This window comes from Gymnogyps californianus, unplaced genomic scaffold (genome assembly GCF_018139145.2).
Source record: "Gymnogyps californianus isolate 813 unplaced genomic scaffold, ASM1813914v2 HiC_scaffold_38, whole genome shotgun sequence".
Classification (NCBI taxonomy): domain Eukaryota; kingdom Metazoa; phylum Chordata; class Aves; order Accipitriformes; family Cathartidae; genus Gymnogyps; species Gymnogyps californianus.
The window spans coordinates 221,189-237,469 of NW_026114268.1; the positions used below are offsets into that span (position 1 = coordinate 221,189).

The window sequence follows — 16,281 nt, forward strand, 5'->3', positions numbered from 1 at the left end:
GCAGGGCCTTTTAGCCTGCAATTCCCTCAGCGTAGCCTGCACTCCAGGTCGGAAAGAAGAGCCCAAGCTTCACACGCTGCACTGAGGAAATCCCCTTTTTTTACAGACATGCCACAAAGGAGGCCAGCATTAGCGTAGTGATAGACTCATTTAGAGAAGGCCTTTGGGCCAGACAGCCTGGGTTCATCCTCCTGAGAAGCAGGATGAAAGCAAACATTTCTGAAGAAACACGATTCTAAGCAGTACAATGCCCAAAGGACACAAGTTGCCTGAGATAATTCAGAGAAACCTTGTGAAGAGAGATGGGCAGCTTATTGCTGCTGAAATACTACCTCTAGAATGAGGTTCTTCAGGGCCTTCTGGAGTTCCTTGTTCCTCATGCTGTAGAGGAGGGGGTTCACTGCTGGAGGCACCACCGATACAAAACAGCCACCAGCATATCCAAGGATGGGGAGGAGATGGAGGGGGGCTTCAGGTTGGCAAACATGCCAGTGCTGATAAACAGGGAGACCACGGCCAGGTGAGGGAGGCATGTGGAAAAGGCTTTGTGCTGTCCCTGCTCAGAGGGGATCCTCAGCACGGCCCTGAAGATCTGCACATAGGACAGCACGATGAAAACAAAACACCCAAATACTAAACAAAGGCTAAAAGCAAGAAGCCCAACTTCCCTGAGGGAGGAGTCTGAGCAGGAGAGCTTGAGGATCTGGGGGACTTCACAGAAGAACTGGTTCACAGCATTGCCTTGGCAGAGTGGTATGGAAAATGTACTGGCAGTGTGCAGGACAGCATTGAGAAACCCACTGCCCCAGGCAGCTGCTGCCATGTGGACACAAGCTCTGCTGCCCAGGAGGGTCCCGTAGTGCAGGGGTTTGCAGATGGCAACGTAGCGGTCGTAGGCCATGACGGTGAGAAGAGAAAACTCTGCTCCAACCAAGAAGAAAAACAGAAAGACCTGGGCAGCACATCCCAAGTAGGAGATGGCCCTGGTGTCCCACAAGGAATTGGCCATGGCTTTGGGAAGAGTGGTGGAGATGGAGCCCAGGTCAAGGAGGGAGAGGTTGAGGAGGAAGAAGTACATGGGGGTGTGGAGGCGGTGGTCGCAGGCTACGGCGGTGATGATGAGGCCGTTGCCCAGGAGGGCAGCCAGGTAGATGCCCAGCAAGAGCCAGAAGTGCAAGAGCTGCAGCTCCCGCGTGTCTGCGAACACCAGGAGGAGGAACTGGGTGATGGAGCTGCCGTTGGACATCTGCTGCCTCTGGGTTTGCTTATCTGTTGAGAAGGAAAAGGCAGTACTGAGTTAGGGCAGCCTTCTCCGAGCAAAACATAGCGCATGTCTCATAGCAGCCCCACACTCAGACTCTCTCTTTTCAGCAAGACCTCTCTGCAGCTCCCTCACTTGAGCTCCGGGTTTTGCTGGCTGAGGGGGCCATTGGGAGCAGGGACTCTGGAATGGGCTCCTCAGGAGTCCTTCCTGCTGTGCAGCGAGAGGGAACGAGGAATGCAGGCTGATCTCAACTTAAATGCACTCGTGATACATCACAGAGCTTTTTGGCATGGCTGTTCGCAATTTGCCCAACTGCAGAACAGAGCCGAGGGGATTTGGTTTTGTTTCTTTTGTTCTAGTTGCACCTGCCACATTTAGGAGTGGGTTTGGATGGCTGAAATCCCTGACCTTTCTCATGCACTCCAAGTGACATCTCGTGGCTCCTGAGAGGCAAAGGGACTGTCCCTTAGTGCAGAGTGAGGAGAGCTGCCCTGCCCAGCAGTCCCGTTCTCAGCTGCCCTGTGCTGGCAGCTTGGAGCTGGAGGATGATCACACTCAGGTGCTCCCCTAAAAAGAAACCGGACACTGCCGAGAGCAGAGGAATCCAGGTTCAAAGAGCAGATGGACAGACTCCTCGCCTTTTCTCCTCTCTCCCCTCCCAGACTGAGACACAGAGGGATCATTGCAGCTGCCCACCTACAGCTGCCCAGCAGCATTTCCAGGGCCTTAGCACCCAGGTGTCTTCTCCATGGGGATCCTAGGGAGCACAGAGATACGAGGGGAGAGCTGTGCCCTTCTGGAGGGCACCCTGCAGCCCCGCAGGACACCCCAGGGACAGAGCTCAATGTCCTGAAGTTGCCTGCAGGAGACTTGGGCACTTTGCTCCCAGGGACACACCTGCATAGCAGGACCCAAAGGGTGGGCGTCTGAACAGGAGCTGAACCTGCCACCCCCAACGCCCCCTCCCCACTCTTTCTGGCAGTAGCTCCCTCTCACTCCCTGCCCACGTCTCTGCTGCCAGGAGCCGTCTCCCTGTCCCCAGCACAACTCCCTGTCACTGCTCACAAACCCCATCCCACTTGCTGTGCGCTCACCTCTGCCCTGCCAACACCTCCCAGGGGCAGGGCACTGCCCAGGGGCATCTCTGCGTGTGCAAGGGCTGAAGACCAGATCACAGAAAACCTGAGGTGGCAGGAAGGGGGAAGTTGTTGCTGAGTTGATGTGCTTCTGGAGGAGTCCACTTTGAAATGTGATGAGGGAGAGCTGAAGCGGTGAGAAGCCCTGACACAGGCAGCACTCTCCTGAGAGCAGAAACCCCTTGCCCTGCCCTGCCCTGCTCATCCCTGCCCTACCATGCTGGGGGTCGCTCCTTCCACCCACACCTTCTCCCTGCAGAGCCGTGGGGAGCTCCCTGGGCAGGCTGGGAGCTGACCCTGGCAGGCGGCAGAGTCCCTGCCCCGGCACACAGCCCCCTGGGGTGCAGGGACCCCGCTCAGAAGGACAGCCCTGGGCACCCCTGGCTGCACACCCGGCTTCATACCTCTGCAGCTGACTTGCCCTGTCCCTCTGACGGGGCAGCAGGGAAGCCGTGCTCCAAAGCACGTCCTCTCTCTCTACACTGGAGGAACTGCCAGAGTCCTCCTGACGGATCCCATAGGCTGTGGGACGTGCCAGCTTTAGGAGATCTTTTCAGGAACCGCAGCTGCATTGCCCTGCAGCCAGAGACTTACCCTGTTAAGGGCTCTGAAGATGTTTCTCCGGGTGAAGTCTCCTCTCTCCTCCCACCCCAGACTGCCTTTAACCTCTCTCTGCCTCATCCCTCTCCTTTCACCACCTGCAGGCAGCACCCTCAGCCCTGCTGTGCTCTGCAGAGGAGCTGCTCCTGGGCAGAGCTGTCTCTCTGCAGCGCTGCCCGCTTGCCATGAGCTCCCTCCATCCCAGGAGCCCGGCCCAGCTCAGCAGCAGAGGACCAGCCCAAGGCAGCACTTTCTCAGCTCCCTGTGGACTCCCTCAAAGATATTCCTGGGGCTCCAGGGGAACCAACTGTGAAACAAGCTGAAGTCATCTCTGAGCTTCCCTCCCTCAGCTGGGGAGGGACCCTTCTTGCCAGCAGAGTCAGTTCCCCTCTCAGAGACAGAGTTCGGGCCAAGAATCACCTCTTCTTGTCCCACTATGAGACAGGACACCCAGACACTGAAAGGGAGGAATCTCCTGTACCCACGCAAACCACAGGCGACACGTGAGGTGCCAGAGGTGGTCCAAGACCTGTGCAGGGAACTGGAAGCTCTGCTGGAGCAATTCAGAGCGACAGGGCAGCGTCTGCCGTCATCATTTCAGAGGCTGGTGGGGCATTCCTTTGGCCAGCTGAAGTGACAGCAGATGCCCATATGGAGGGCAATGAAGCCTGTTCCTGCTCATTATGTTCAGGGCAGCCTACAGAGGAATTCCTCTGAGCAAATGGAGCCATTGCCGTCGGGAGAGCAAAGTCTCTCTCTTCTCCATCACCTGTATTTACCAGATCTCCGTTGGCAGTTATGGCAGGTTTCTCAGAGACACCCCTACAACGCCTAACCTAATTCAGGGCAGCGGCTCCATTTCAAGCTTAACTGCATCCTGTGGAGCTACCTGAGATGCCAGGGCTCTCCAGCACAACCGCACACAGCCGGCAGGGACAGCACGAGACTTGCAGGAACACCATCCCCATTCAGAGCAGCCATGTAACAGACCCCAAAGAACCTCAGACACGTTCAGCGCTTTCGTTCAAGCAACTGCAGGGAGGCAAGTCCTGTCCCATCTCTATCCAGTAGATGTAGGCAGTGCTTCTCCCACATCCTTTGGTCATCCCTTGCATGGTGCAATCGAGGAACAGACCAATGACTTTCACAGTGTTCCTGGATGACGGGATGTCCATAGCCAAGGACATTTTCAAAAGCACCTTGTCCTTCCTGGAGATCAGCTTCACCTGCACCACAGGCCCTCCAGGGCTGCCGAGACACCGCAGGCAGCCAAGCCCTCTCCTGCCAGGACTGCACAGGCCAGCCCTGCGTCTCTCTGGTCCGGAGGACGGCAGGGTTTGCTCTCCTTAGGGACACCTCATTTCCTCTTTCCATTGCCATCCGCCATCCACCCCAGCATGCTCTGAAGCAAACCTTTGGCTTGCATGGGCCCTTGGGCACTTGCTACCAGCTTGCTTTGTTACACCTCTGAGCTTGGCCCTGGTGCCACGGCTGAGGTCCAGCACATCTCTGCTCTGACATAAAGAACCTATAATCAGGGAGAGGAAGGGGACAAAGTCTTGTTTAACCAGCCAGAGGAAGCCTTGGGATCAATGGCCTCAGGTCTTCCTGGGGACGTTAATGACCCTGTGTATTGGGTTTCCATGGCAAGGTTTCGGTAGCGGTGAGGGGGCTGGAGGGGTGGCTTAGGTGAGAAGAGATCAAGAGCTGACTCCATGTCCGAGAGAGCCAGCTTCAGCTGGCTCCAAAATGGACCAGCCACTGCCCAAAGCTGAGCCAATAAGCCATTCTAGTGGCACCTCTGTGATAACCTCTTGAAGAAAGGATAAAACTCTGTGTGCAGCAGCTGTAAGCGAGAGGAGTGAGACACGTGTGAGAGAAACAACCCTGCAGCCACCAAGGCGAGGGAAGAAGGCGGAGGAGTGAGAGAGAGGCTTGGTGGGCACCTGGCGGCCAAAAGTCAACCCACCACCCCCTGACATTCCCAGCACAGCGCAGTGCAACTGCTCCCTTAGCTGTCTGGAGGTTCCTTGCATCAGCTCTTTAGCACAGCTGCCAGATGGGCCAGCAAATGGGATGCTCACCTGGATCTGAAAACCTCTGTCATCCTTGTCAGCCTTGGCTCTAGTAGCAAAGAAATAGTGGAGTGGATAGAGGCCTCACTTCAAAGGAGGAATTTAGAAACAGGGAGGGGTTTAGGAAAGCCAAAGCTCCCCTGGGGTTAATACTTGCAAGGGAGCCCAAGGGCATCAGGATCAGCTGTTAGGACTGAAGTTACAGTTCAAGAATAATCAACAAAAATAATGTGTGGCCACTGCTGAATTTAGTAAGAGAGGGTGCAGATCTGCCTGAGGTACTCTTTGTCCTCTTCGCCTCTCTCTTCACCAACAAGGTCTCCCAGGCCTTTGTGCCTTGAAGCAGGACTCTGGAGGAGAACAACCAGCAGTGGATGTGGATCGAGGCAGGGGTTACTTGAGCAAGCTCAGACATTAACAGTCCACAGAACTGGCGGGGCTGCATCCAAGGGTGCTGAGAGAGCCAGCCGATGTCATAGCGAGGTCACTCTGTCTTGTCTTTGCAAGTTCAGGGAGATCAGGGAAACTCCCTGACAACTTGGAAAATGTATGCTGCATGCATCTCTCCAAAAGGCGCAGAGGACGAGCTGGGGAACTAGAGGCTGTTCAGCCTCCCTTTGGTGAGGAGTGTGTCACGGAGCCTGTCTGTTGGGTTCCATTTCGGTGTGTCTGAAAGAGAAGGTGACTGGATGAACCCAGGGCAGATCATGCCTGACCCTCCTCATTGCTTTCTAAGATGAAAGGACTGCATTTCTTGATACGGGAGGTTTCATTTCCCTGGACTTCTCTCGGCCTTTCAACACCATTCCCCACCATATCCCTGTCTCCATGGTAGGACATCACTGTTTGGATGGGTGGATGAGTAGATCAGTAACAAAACAGTTGATGGCCATGCCCGTTCCAATGTCCATTCAGTTCATTTAGTCCACGACTTGGGCTCCATGTGTTGTGATGGTCATTCAGGACAGGAAAGATGGTCTGTTGTACTGGAGTGTTGGGCGCCAAAACCAGATCAGGTTGGATCGCCACTGCACTTGTACCTTTGCTGTGCCACTATGACATCATACAGCTACAGTATCATACCGCTATGGCATACCACAACACAAATCATGGGTTATTGTCACCCTAGATTTTATCTTCTTTGTGGTGCTGGGGGCAGTGGCCAGTGTCTCCCTCTGTCCCCTCCTCAGTTCCCTCACAGTCTTTGGAGCTGTTGCACTCCTTAATTCCTAATCCTCATGAGTAAAATTCACCTGTTCTCCACACATGTCCACAGTACAGCTATTCATGTTGCATGATGCTTTTCTAGACAGTCTTTAGCCCTTAAAAAGAGAAGCACACAATATCTGAACACCTTCCAAAAATCCTGCTTGGTAGCAAAATTAACCTGAATTAAACCTTACGTATTAGGACAAAATTCAGCTGTGTATGGACTGAAAAAGCAGTGACGACCATCTCTCGTCCCATCCTTTTTTCCCATCACTTGCTCGGGCTTTGGGAAGACAGGAAATTAATAAAGGTGAAATTCTTGGGTGCCAAAGATTGAATTCTCACCCCCAGCCTCAGCTGAATCCCTTCTCCTTGGGGAACACTGAAAGGCACAGGCTAAGATGTTTCAGTGTGTGGGCAGATGCCTGATCCTCTATCAAGTCAGCAATGTGAGCAATTGCATGACGCTGCAGGTAATGAAAGGGGGGGGGTGAGCCGGCACAGGCAGGACGCAGGAAGAACCACAAAACCACGGATGAAATGCAAAGAGTACATTTATTTCCGTAGTTAGCTCACGAACCAGGGGATCCCCAAAGCAGCACGCAGGCAGAGGCACACAAGCGGGGATGCAGGCACCACAGAGATCAGTCCTTGCTAGAGGATCGCTGAACCTGCTGTTTCCGCCTGTTTTTCAGGGTTTCGCACAGGAGTAGTTTACCACCGTGCTTTGATCTTTCCCACAGCAGGGCAGGAATCCCAAGCACGTTCCATAGGGTGCCTCTGAGTCTATCACAGCCTTGTGTTATCTGAACACAGATGTTCAGCTTGTCAAACACACAAGGACAGACAACAATTCCTATGATATATGTGTTCTTCTGCACCCCAGCTGCAAGTCACCTGAGCATGTTTACAATCCTCCTCGCCAATCTTCTGTTACTTTCCTAAACAGGCTGAACCTTTTCCTGAGTGGGTAGGAGAAGAGTATCAGCACAAGGTAGCTGCTTGATAAGAACGTCTTGACCACGATAGGTCAAAAGAACACACAAGGATAGACAACAATTACTATGATATATGTGTTTGTTCGGGGACAAAAGCAAAACCTAAGGTGTCTGTTGTTAGGGAAGAGGGGAGGACTCCAGCCTCTCAAGAGCACGTGGAGCAGCCAGCATGCTCAGAGTCGAGTACGCTCCCTTCCTCTCATCTAAACAGGCCTACTGTCCTCTGGAATGCAGAGCGCGGTGCCTACAGCAACAACTAGAAATGAACGCGCAAGGCACCTGCCCCTTGTGCCCCTATGGCTCCTTGCCTTTCTCAGGCTGCAAGAAAAGAGCCACCAACATGAACCTGAGCCCCCGCCAGAGAAACACTGAGCGTACTTGGTGCCTGACTTCAGTCGCCTCTGAAGGCCCTCCTTGTTACAGAGTGTCAAAAGCAGCGGCTAGGAAGGTTTCTTGTAGCTCCCAAATCTGTCACTCGTCGGTGGGAATTCAAAGAGCTGACCCCTTGGTAGGAGACGTTCTGCTTTTGTAGGATTCCTTCCCTTGCAGAGAGGAGTGCAAAACCTGCTCCCTGTCAGGCTGGACTTTGCCTCGAAACGTGGCGCTGCCTTTTCTCTTGTGACATCACCCACCGCCGCTGATGTCACAAAGCATTGTCGGTGCTGAGGCAGACACAGCAGGGCATAAGAGCGGGGCTGTCCCTGCACCTTTGTCACTCTCGGTCTTGAGGGAACAGAGATCGCAGAGTTTTTGGCTCGCCTCTGAGCAAGCACGATGCCTGGTGCCCGCACCTCAGCGGATACGGAGACACAGCCCCGGAATACCCTGGATCTGAATGGGTACGTTTGAAAAATCCTCCTCTCCTTTCCCCAAGTGTATTTTCCACCTCATCAGCTGGGGTGGGTGGGGGTGGACAGGGGAAGAACATGAGGGCAGCCTGAGAGCTCGGTCTGGAGGTGGTGGAAGGCAGCAGCAGTCTCTTCAGTCTCTTCATGAATGACAGGACTACGCCTAGAAAGCCTTTTGTCTCTGCGAAATGAGGGGCGAGTCCATTTTGGATCGCACGGAGGGAGTCCCAAGCGGCTGCCCAGATACATCCTGCCGTAGCAATTGCGAGAGCTTAGCACAGTCCTGTCTTGCGCTCTGCAGGATGGGTTATGTCCCTCAGCTTTCCTGGTTTTCCTTTTGACCCGAACCAGAAGGACACCGCTGTTGCCTCTGTTGGCACTGGATTTGACTTGTGTTCCTGACAGACGAGGTTTCCTTAGGAAACTGAGGCAGCTCCTCACCAGAGCTCTGCCTTAGGAAAAGGAGCACAAGATCCTCTGAGGGGTCCAAGCAGTCTTCTAGCAAAACAAAAGGGGACTGCTTATTCCTGATGAAGTGTAAGCCTTTCGAGAGCCTCCTAGAACAAGGCAGGAGGAGTTTCCATCTTCCAGAGCAGTGTGCGCTGTCTCTTGGCCCATCAGGCTTCAGGGGAGCAGGGCCTAGCCACCAGGGTGTTGCCTTGGCGTTTCCTTGCTTCCCCATGGATTACCAGCATGCCTTTACATTCAGCCCTCCCTCCCTCCCTCCCTCTTTACCCACTCCGCATTTGTCTGCATTTATGCCAAGAAAAGGGCCAGTGATAACCCGGCTGCTAAAGAAATGCTGCTAGAGGGGAGACACACAATCCCCCTGCATTGCAGGCTGTTGAACTGTCGGGGTACAGGCTGAACCTCTTCTTGAGAGGGGGTGGAGAACTGTGTCAGCACAAGCACCCATCGCATGGTGGGCAGGAGAAACAGGCGTTTGTTACGTCCCTTCCATTTCCCAAGAATCCCTCTCCAACCCCACAGACGTGAAGTATGGCCACAGCTTTTGTTCCAACTCCTCCTCTTCTGGAGTCGATCCGCAGCCCTTCGTCCCTAACGAAACAGTGCCAATCGTTACCGTACCAAATGCCCCACTGGTGCAGTTGGTGACAACTCCACTGCTGACTCGAGCTTGTGCAGGACCAAGCCAATCCTCACGCCAGGAGTGCCAGGTTCAAGACCTGCAGTCCCTACTGCTGCTCTCCAGGCTGCTGCTGAACTGCACACGTACCGCCAGCTTCACCATCCTTTTCCTCCTTGCTGCTCTCTAGGAAAATGAAGGCTCTGAAGACGGTGACCCTGGTGCTGCTTGTCGGGCTCTTCTCTTTCGGTGAGTCTCTGTAGAGCTCAGACCTGAGGATGGGGCTTTAGGAGGTCCCCAGGGCTCCATTCTGCCCTGGTCCGCTTCCCCTGCTGTCACCAGAGGAGCCCAGCTAAGAGCAGAAAGTCCTCGACAGAGCTCTGCCACTCCCCCCTGCTCCAGAGGAATGGCTGTGGGGGCGAGGAAGGGGTGACTTGCCTTCCCACGAGGGCTAAGCCAGTTCTCTTCAGCCGAGGGAGAGGCAGTGGCTAACCTCGCCTGCCCCACGAGGCTGAGAAGCTTCTGCAGGACAAGGAGCATAGTCCAGGGGAGGCAATGTCCGTCTCTTGCGGAGCCCGGACACCATCATGACCTCTTTCAAAGACTACAAGAGGAGAGACTACTATGGCACCTGGGAGAGACCCGGAAAGGGGAGCGGGCAGCCCGAGGCATAACCCAGCCTTCGACCAAGGTCGAAGTGTAAGGAGAGCTTTGGTGTATGTCTGACAGGTGTTTACCACGTGGGACAGCTTGGCGAAGAAAGCCTCTGGAGGATTGCAGCAGTATGCCGGGCCTGCATCTCCTGCTACATTCAGCCTCTCCAACAGCAGGTGACATTTAGGTTTCTTCAGCTCAAGGCTGGTTCTGCCAGCGTCACCCCAGGGCAGAAAGTGCCACTCCTTAAAAGCCTGTGCCTAGGGCTAGCTACAGGAGCCACCCTGGCAGGTCAGCCAGGTGAAGGTCAACTGGACCCCACACCACTGTCTCCACAGTTCGTGGCATTGCACGCAGCTGATAAAGAACAACCATGAGGCAGATTTGGGCCTGCATAGGTTTCAGCAAAGCAAGCACGGGCTTGCGTGGAAAGACTTGAGTCCTTTGCTTTTGATCGGTGTTAGAGTCCTGCTGCCCAAGCCTTCAACGTGCCAACCACTTCCAAAATTCATTCGTGGGCACGTAACTCAGCAAGCAGCTTCACAGCAATGGAACTTCTCCAGGTGGTATCAAGACAGGACCTGTACCCAAACCACCCTTGGAAGTGTAGCAGGAAGCTGTGCGACAGTAGCCCAGCTGCCTAGGAAGAGAGGAAACGGAAGGAATACGTAGAAAAGGTTGCCTGCAAATGAATGCCTGACAAATGGCAGAAGGCTTTGCAGGACAGATGGTGTTTAACTGGAAGCCGTGCCCAAGTCAAAGAGGGGAGGCTTTCTGGAAGAAGACAATGCCCAAGGTGAATTGGCTTCTGTCTTGCCTGCCGGTCCATGGTGCTGTTTTCACAGCGTACGCTAGTGGAGCACCAGAGCACAAAGAGGCATGGGGTCTGTAACTCTTTGTTTCCCGTGCCTGTACAGAGACTGTTGTTGTGCGCTGCCTTCCTTCCTGCAGAAGGCCTGTTTCTGCTTGCAATGACTGTTCCCTTAATTGTCGTTCCAGGAGCGCTTGCACCTCCCTGGAGGGGACTGGAAGACTTGGAGGTAAAAGCATTTCCCCTTGACTAGATGGTTCTTTCGAGGAGCTCTGCCCCTCGGCCCCACCAGGACATTGTTTATGTCCCGCCTCACACAAACTTCCCCGGGCACAGCTCCCTGACCTTCTCCCATTGCCCTTTCTTCCCTGCTGCCAAATGGTCAGCTATAGCTCCCCACGCCCATTAGAGGACTGGGGCCACCCATCCGTCCACCCTTGCGCTTGGGCTGGGCTCTTCACAGCTCCACCTTCCTAACACCTGACAAGCGGAACGGTAGCCTTCTCCATCCTGCATCCCGTTCTCTCCCTCCATGCTTGCGAGTAGCTGCTAGGAGACCCCTCTGCGGCTTTCCATTGCTGGGCTGCAACAGAAAGCCCCTGCAAGCAGCATTGCCCCCTCGAAGGAGAGGAGAGGCCAAGGGAAAGAGAGTCTTCTCTCAGGCTGAGGTCACTGGAGCAGCAGTTGCCCGTGAAGACCTTTGCAGGGGGGCAAGGTTCAAGGACTGAGGGCAGCCTTGCAACTGCCACTGTCAAGCAGAGAGGGAGGACAGAAGTGTATTTCTCGAGCAAGCAGAAGAGGCTAGCCGAGGCAAGGAAGATGTTGTGCTAAGAAAGGAGAAGAGGGAGCAGCAGGAGAGAGGCAGAGGAAAAAACGGAGAGCCGAGATACCGGCAACCAGGCACGGGAAAGGCAATCAGGGTGGAGGGCTCTAGGACTGATCCAGGAGAGCTCTCCTCTGTCTCCCTCAGATCGTCTCTCACTAGTATATGCCTAAGGCAGGGAAGGTATTGGTCTTTTCTATAGGAGCTGTCAACTGCTTCTTGCCTGGCTCACATTCCCACAGCGTCCGAGAGGCCAGCCACAACAGTTACAGTCTCTCCCTTGCTCACTGTTTCTAGGCCAGCAGGAGACGAGTTAGGAGAAGCGCTGAGCAAAACCCTGACCCTGCCAGAACAGCTCCGTAAGCTGCAGGAAGAGCTTTATCACCTGCGATGGAGCGTCAGGGATGTCACCGAGCATGCTCTCCACGAAGCCCTGAAGCAGGCTAAGCTCCCAGGCTTTACCGGATGGGTAAGGGCACACTGCAGAAGGCTCGACTCAGGGGTTTCTTTCCTCCCTCCGGCACGTATCCTACTCCAGTTCCCTGACATAGCTAGCCAAAAAACTGGTGCTGCTGGAACAAGTGCTGTGCATTGCCCCACTTCCTTTTCCTGTTGCTCCACACTTCCTTCTGGGGGAAGAGAGAGCCGTGACGGGAATTGTATTAGTTCTCTTAGTCGCACCTTCCTCTCCGTCCACATCTCGGGTCCTCCTCAAGGGAGGACCAGAAAGAAAGAATGGTCTCAGCAGTCCATAGTTACCCCAGTCCCATCTCATGCCCAGAAGGCTTGTCTGTCCGTGCCACCTGGCATGGGGCAGCTCCACAGGAAAAGCCCATTCCCGCACCTTCAGCACGCAGAGCATTGGCGTGAGCAGCCTCTCTGTTCTGATACTGCTCAATCGGAGTGGAGCAAACTTGGGAGGTTTCCGGGCAATTCCAGCGTTCCTTACAGCTGAGTTGAACCTTGTTCACCTTGGCTGGCCTTGCAGGGGAGCTGCTTGCCCTGTTCCTTTGCCTTCTAACAGGCGCTCTCCTTTCTGTTCCTTCCCAGGCTGTTCAAGAGATGATCAATCAAGTCTTGGAGAAGCTGGAAGAAAACCAAGGCCCGATGCCTGATTATGCCCTCAAATCAGCAGGTGCCGTGACATTGTCCAAACCAACCAGTTCCAAAGCGCTTCCTCTCCAGCTTGACAAGGCGGGCGTTTGAATGCGCCCAGTGGGAGGAGAGAAGGGCCGACAAGTCAAGGGCCACCTCGTGCCCCAGAAATGTACCCACTGACACAGTCTGTAACGGGCCAGACCACAGCTGAAGAACAGAAAGCCTAGGTCACATTCTTGTCTTTTTCCACGGCCCCTTACGACACTTTGATGAGGCCCTGCTCTGTGTTCCAGAGGGATCAGGCCAGTAAGAAAGAGGGCAATCCCACTGTACCAGATGGATGGCTACTTAGAAGCCTCTTTCAAGTCAACACTGCAATATTCCTCCTGACATTGCTCGATGAGCATGCTCATGTTTGAATTTCCAGGGGCTGCTATCATTCATCCATGGACTTCTCCATCCTTCCGGAATACAAAAGGAGTCTTTCTGAATTCCCTGCCCATGCTGGATTACGTCAAGTCTCCTGAGGCTATTCTGGAGGTAGGAGCACCAAGAAACAGAAAAACACAGGTGGGGGGGAGGAACCAAACACGCTCCTGAGAGTGGCCTTTACCTTGTCTTTGCTCCTCGAAGCTTTCTTTACTGCTTTCTTCTCACATGGACCTACTCGCCTCCTGTGTCTCCCTGCTGAGTATTTCCTCTCCCGCAGTGCCCCAGGTCCTCCGCGCGAGCTTCTAACAGGCTAGCTTCGTCCTGCAGTCTTTGTCTTCCCAGTCACTGTGAAAACTGTCAGCATGGCACGGGAGGAGAAGGGAAAAGGTGCCTGCGGAGGTCTGGGGTGTGAGCTTGCCGGGCTCTTAGTGAGCACAAGCAGGCGCTGAGAGCCTGCACTGCTGGAGGGCCCCACGTTGTGTTTGCAAGCCGTCCTGGCACTGCTCCTCAGCTGCCTGCACAAGTTGAAGAGTTGGCTGGTGCCAGTGGAAGGAGGTGGGACTGGATGAGAGGGAGCGATTGCTTCCCCTTACAGGAAAGGCTCATCCAGGTGGGCCCTTAGTTGCCACCTGCTCTGGGCAGGTGCCTTTCAGCCACACCATCCTTGCTTCTTCTTGGCTACTTGCTCTGGACTGGGAGAGGCCAGAGAGCTTCTACAAGTAGCACACCCAGCTCCCTGCCATCCAAGTGTTTTCTCCGCTGAAGGGGTCTTGTGAGGCCTGAATTCTCACAACTGCTTCTCCGTTCGGTACCTGCAGGGTCCCGCCGAAGGCACTGGCTGCGGTTCAGAGCAGAGCTGATGGGCCAAATCAGTTCTTAATCCTCTGATGCTCACAGCAGGAATAAGAGCCAGGGCACCCTTCTCCATGGGAACGTGCTTTCTTCTTCTCCTTTCAGCCAGAAAATCATCCGGGAAACTGCTGGCCCTTCCCAGGAAGTCAGGGACACGTCTTCATCAAGCTGTCTACGCCAATCATTCCCAGAGCAGTCACCATGGACCATGCTTTAGGGACAGGCTTCCATGGAGACAGTACCTCCAGAGCTCCAAAGGACTTTGCTGTCTACGTAAGTGATTTCTCAAGAGTGGGGGCAGGGGGTCGCATAGCATTTCTAAGCGGGGGGTGAATACGGTCAAAGAGTCGAGCGGCCTGCGGCTTCCTCCTGGCTCGCAGAAGAAACAACCTCCTGGCAGTTGTATTCCTCTTTTATCCAATGTACTGCTCAAAAGGAAGCTTCTGGGGCAAGAGGGTGCTCCAGGAGCCACAGGGAAAAGCAGCTGGCACCGTGCACGGTTCTAAACCTTCTTGGCTTCCGATCCCAGGGGGCATTTGTGATCCCGAGGTTACCCCCCTCTCACTGGCAATGTCTGCTCCTTTTCTGACTGCCAGCTGAGACCCATTGAGTAGGCAAGTGTGGCATGCTACCGAGCTGCAGCTTCTCATCTTCTCCTTGTGCTCATCCTCCTTGGACTACGTAGCTGAAAGCAAGCAGTACTTCACCAACTGAAGTTAAGTCTTCCCACAGTGTAACAGGCGCTCTTGTTTTCTCCACCCCCGGCTTTCTCTAGGGCCTGAAGCACCATGAGGAGCAGGGAACCTTCCTGGGACAGTTCACTTTCCTGGCGGCGCTCAATCCCAGTCAGACCTTCCAGCTGAAGGTACGGGGACAAAGAGGGAGGGCAATCGTAGGAGAGGAGGAGACATGCGGTTGGCTGGGGAGAAGCTTCCCTGCCAAAGGGCTGTAGGCAGCCCTCTCCTTGAGCGTGTGCCACGCTGACCTTCTTCTGCTTTAACTTCCTAATGGCATATGCCGTTCTTCTTCTCTTTTGTTTTGGGTTTAAGCTTCAGCGCTTACAACTGCTGCAGTTGAAGCTGAAACCAGCTTGACTGTCTGGACTCCAAGTGCATACACGTGGCCACATCCCGTAGTATGCACTACTACTGGCCTGCTAGTTCAAGACTAGAAACGCTGGGCTTTCTGAGGATTCTGTTGTTGCTGGTAGCGAGTAGTGACAGGGAGGCCATTCTGTTTCGGTGGCTTTCTAGAGAAGGCAACGAGACATTCTACTAACACCACTGGGTCTTCTGACTGTGGGAGCACGGGCCTCAAAGCAGGCGAGAAGAACTTGCCAATGTATTTGCTGAAGCTTCTGGTAGCTGCTTCTTCCTTTCCTGTTCTGCTGGCCAAATGAGGGAGAGCAAGATAAGAACATCTTGAACCACGATAGGTCAAAAGACCTCGCAGGGCAGCCGGAAGGAAGCTGTTGAACGAGTCCCTCGCTGCGGCACTACTCTGTCAGTAGTCAAATGCCAGAGAGGAAAAAGGCAACTCATTTCTTCTTCTCCTTTCAGAACGAGCTCTCTGGGTTCGTGAAGTACCTAAGGCTGCAAGTGCTGAGCAACTGGGGTCACCCGGACTACACCTGCCTGTATCGATTCAGAGTGCACGGTGATCCTCCCAAAGACGGGGGAGAGGTGTCAGCTTCATCTGGCAATAAATTGCGTTAATTTTACACCAAGTCGAGTTTGCGTCTGTTTTGCCTGTGATGCTAACTGGTAAGAGAGCTCCCTGTCTTCCTCTCCACCCACGAGCTTATCGGAGACATCAGGAGTACATAGCAAGATATTCCGTATTAAAAGAAACAAGAAAAAGTCAGTCACAAACATGCAGAAAGCCTGACATCCACAGACTTGCTGCCTACACAGTAACATTAGCAAGGCCCTGCCTATACACAAAAGATTAAATTAATGCACAGTTTCTCTATGTAGGAAGCAACTAAGGAACAACTGAATACAACCATCTCTTGTTACCTGTTTTCACAAGAGGCACCTCCTGCTTCAGCTTCTATCTTTCAGGTTGTTACTGATGAGAAATGGAAGCATGTTTTATTGTAAGAAGGAAACCTTAATTGGAAACTTAATTCATGGCCTGATTTGCCTCTCTAGGCACACATCTAGTGAATAGCCCAGCAAACGTTACAGAAGTGAGCAGCAAGGCAAACCCAGGACACCTCAAGAGATCCCGTAACTACACGAGTCTGTCTTTCCTTTTCACCCCCGAGTTCCCAAAGCACCAAGGCAGGAGCAGGCAGGGCAGTCGTGCGCTCGGGTCACACCGGGGAGGAGAGAGCAGGAACAGCGCTCTGGCACCCAGGATTAGTAACAACAATTTCTGCTCTGAACTGGG

The 16,281-nt window shown here is 53.9% G+C and overlaps 1 protein-coding gene and 1 pseudogene across 1 annotated transcript; one reads left to right on the forward strand and one right to left on the reverse strand.

Annotated features, from left to right (window-relative positions):
- Positions 1 to 311: 311 nt before the first annotated feature.
- Positions 312 to 1,246, reverse strand: LOC127028633 (olfactory receptor 14A16-like; annotated as a pseudogene).
- Positions 1,247 to 9,841: 8,595 nt separating this feature from the next.
- Positions 9,842 to 15,602, forward strand: LOC127028634 (SUN domain-containing protein 3-like). The gene is given in 8 exon segments (XM_050914350.1): positions 9,842 to 9,907; positions 9,910 to 9,999; positions 11,819 to 11,974; positions 12,556 to 12,640; positions 13,031 to 13,143; positions 13,993 to 14,160; positions 14,663 to 14,752; positions 15,447 to 15,602. Coding segments are annotated over 8 exon segments (924 nt in total).
- The last annotated feature ends 679 nt before the right edge of the window (positions 15,603 to 16,281 follow it).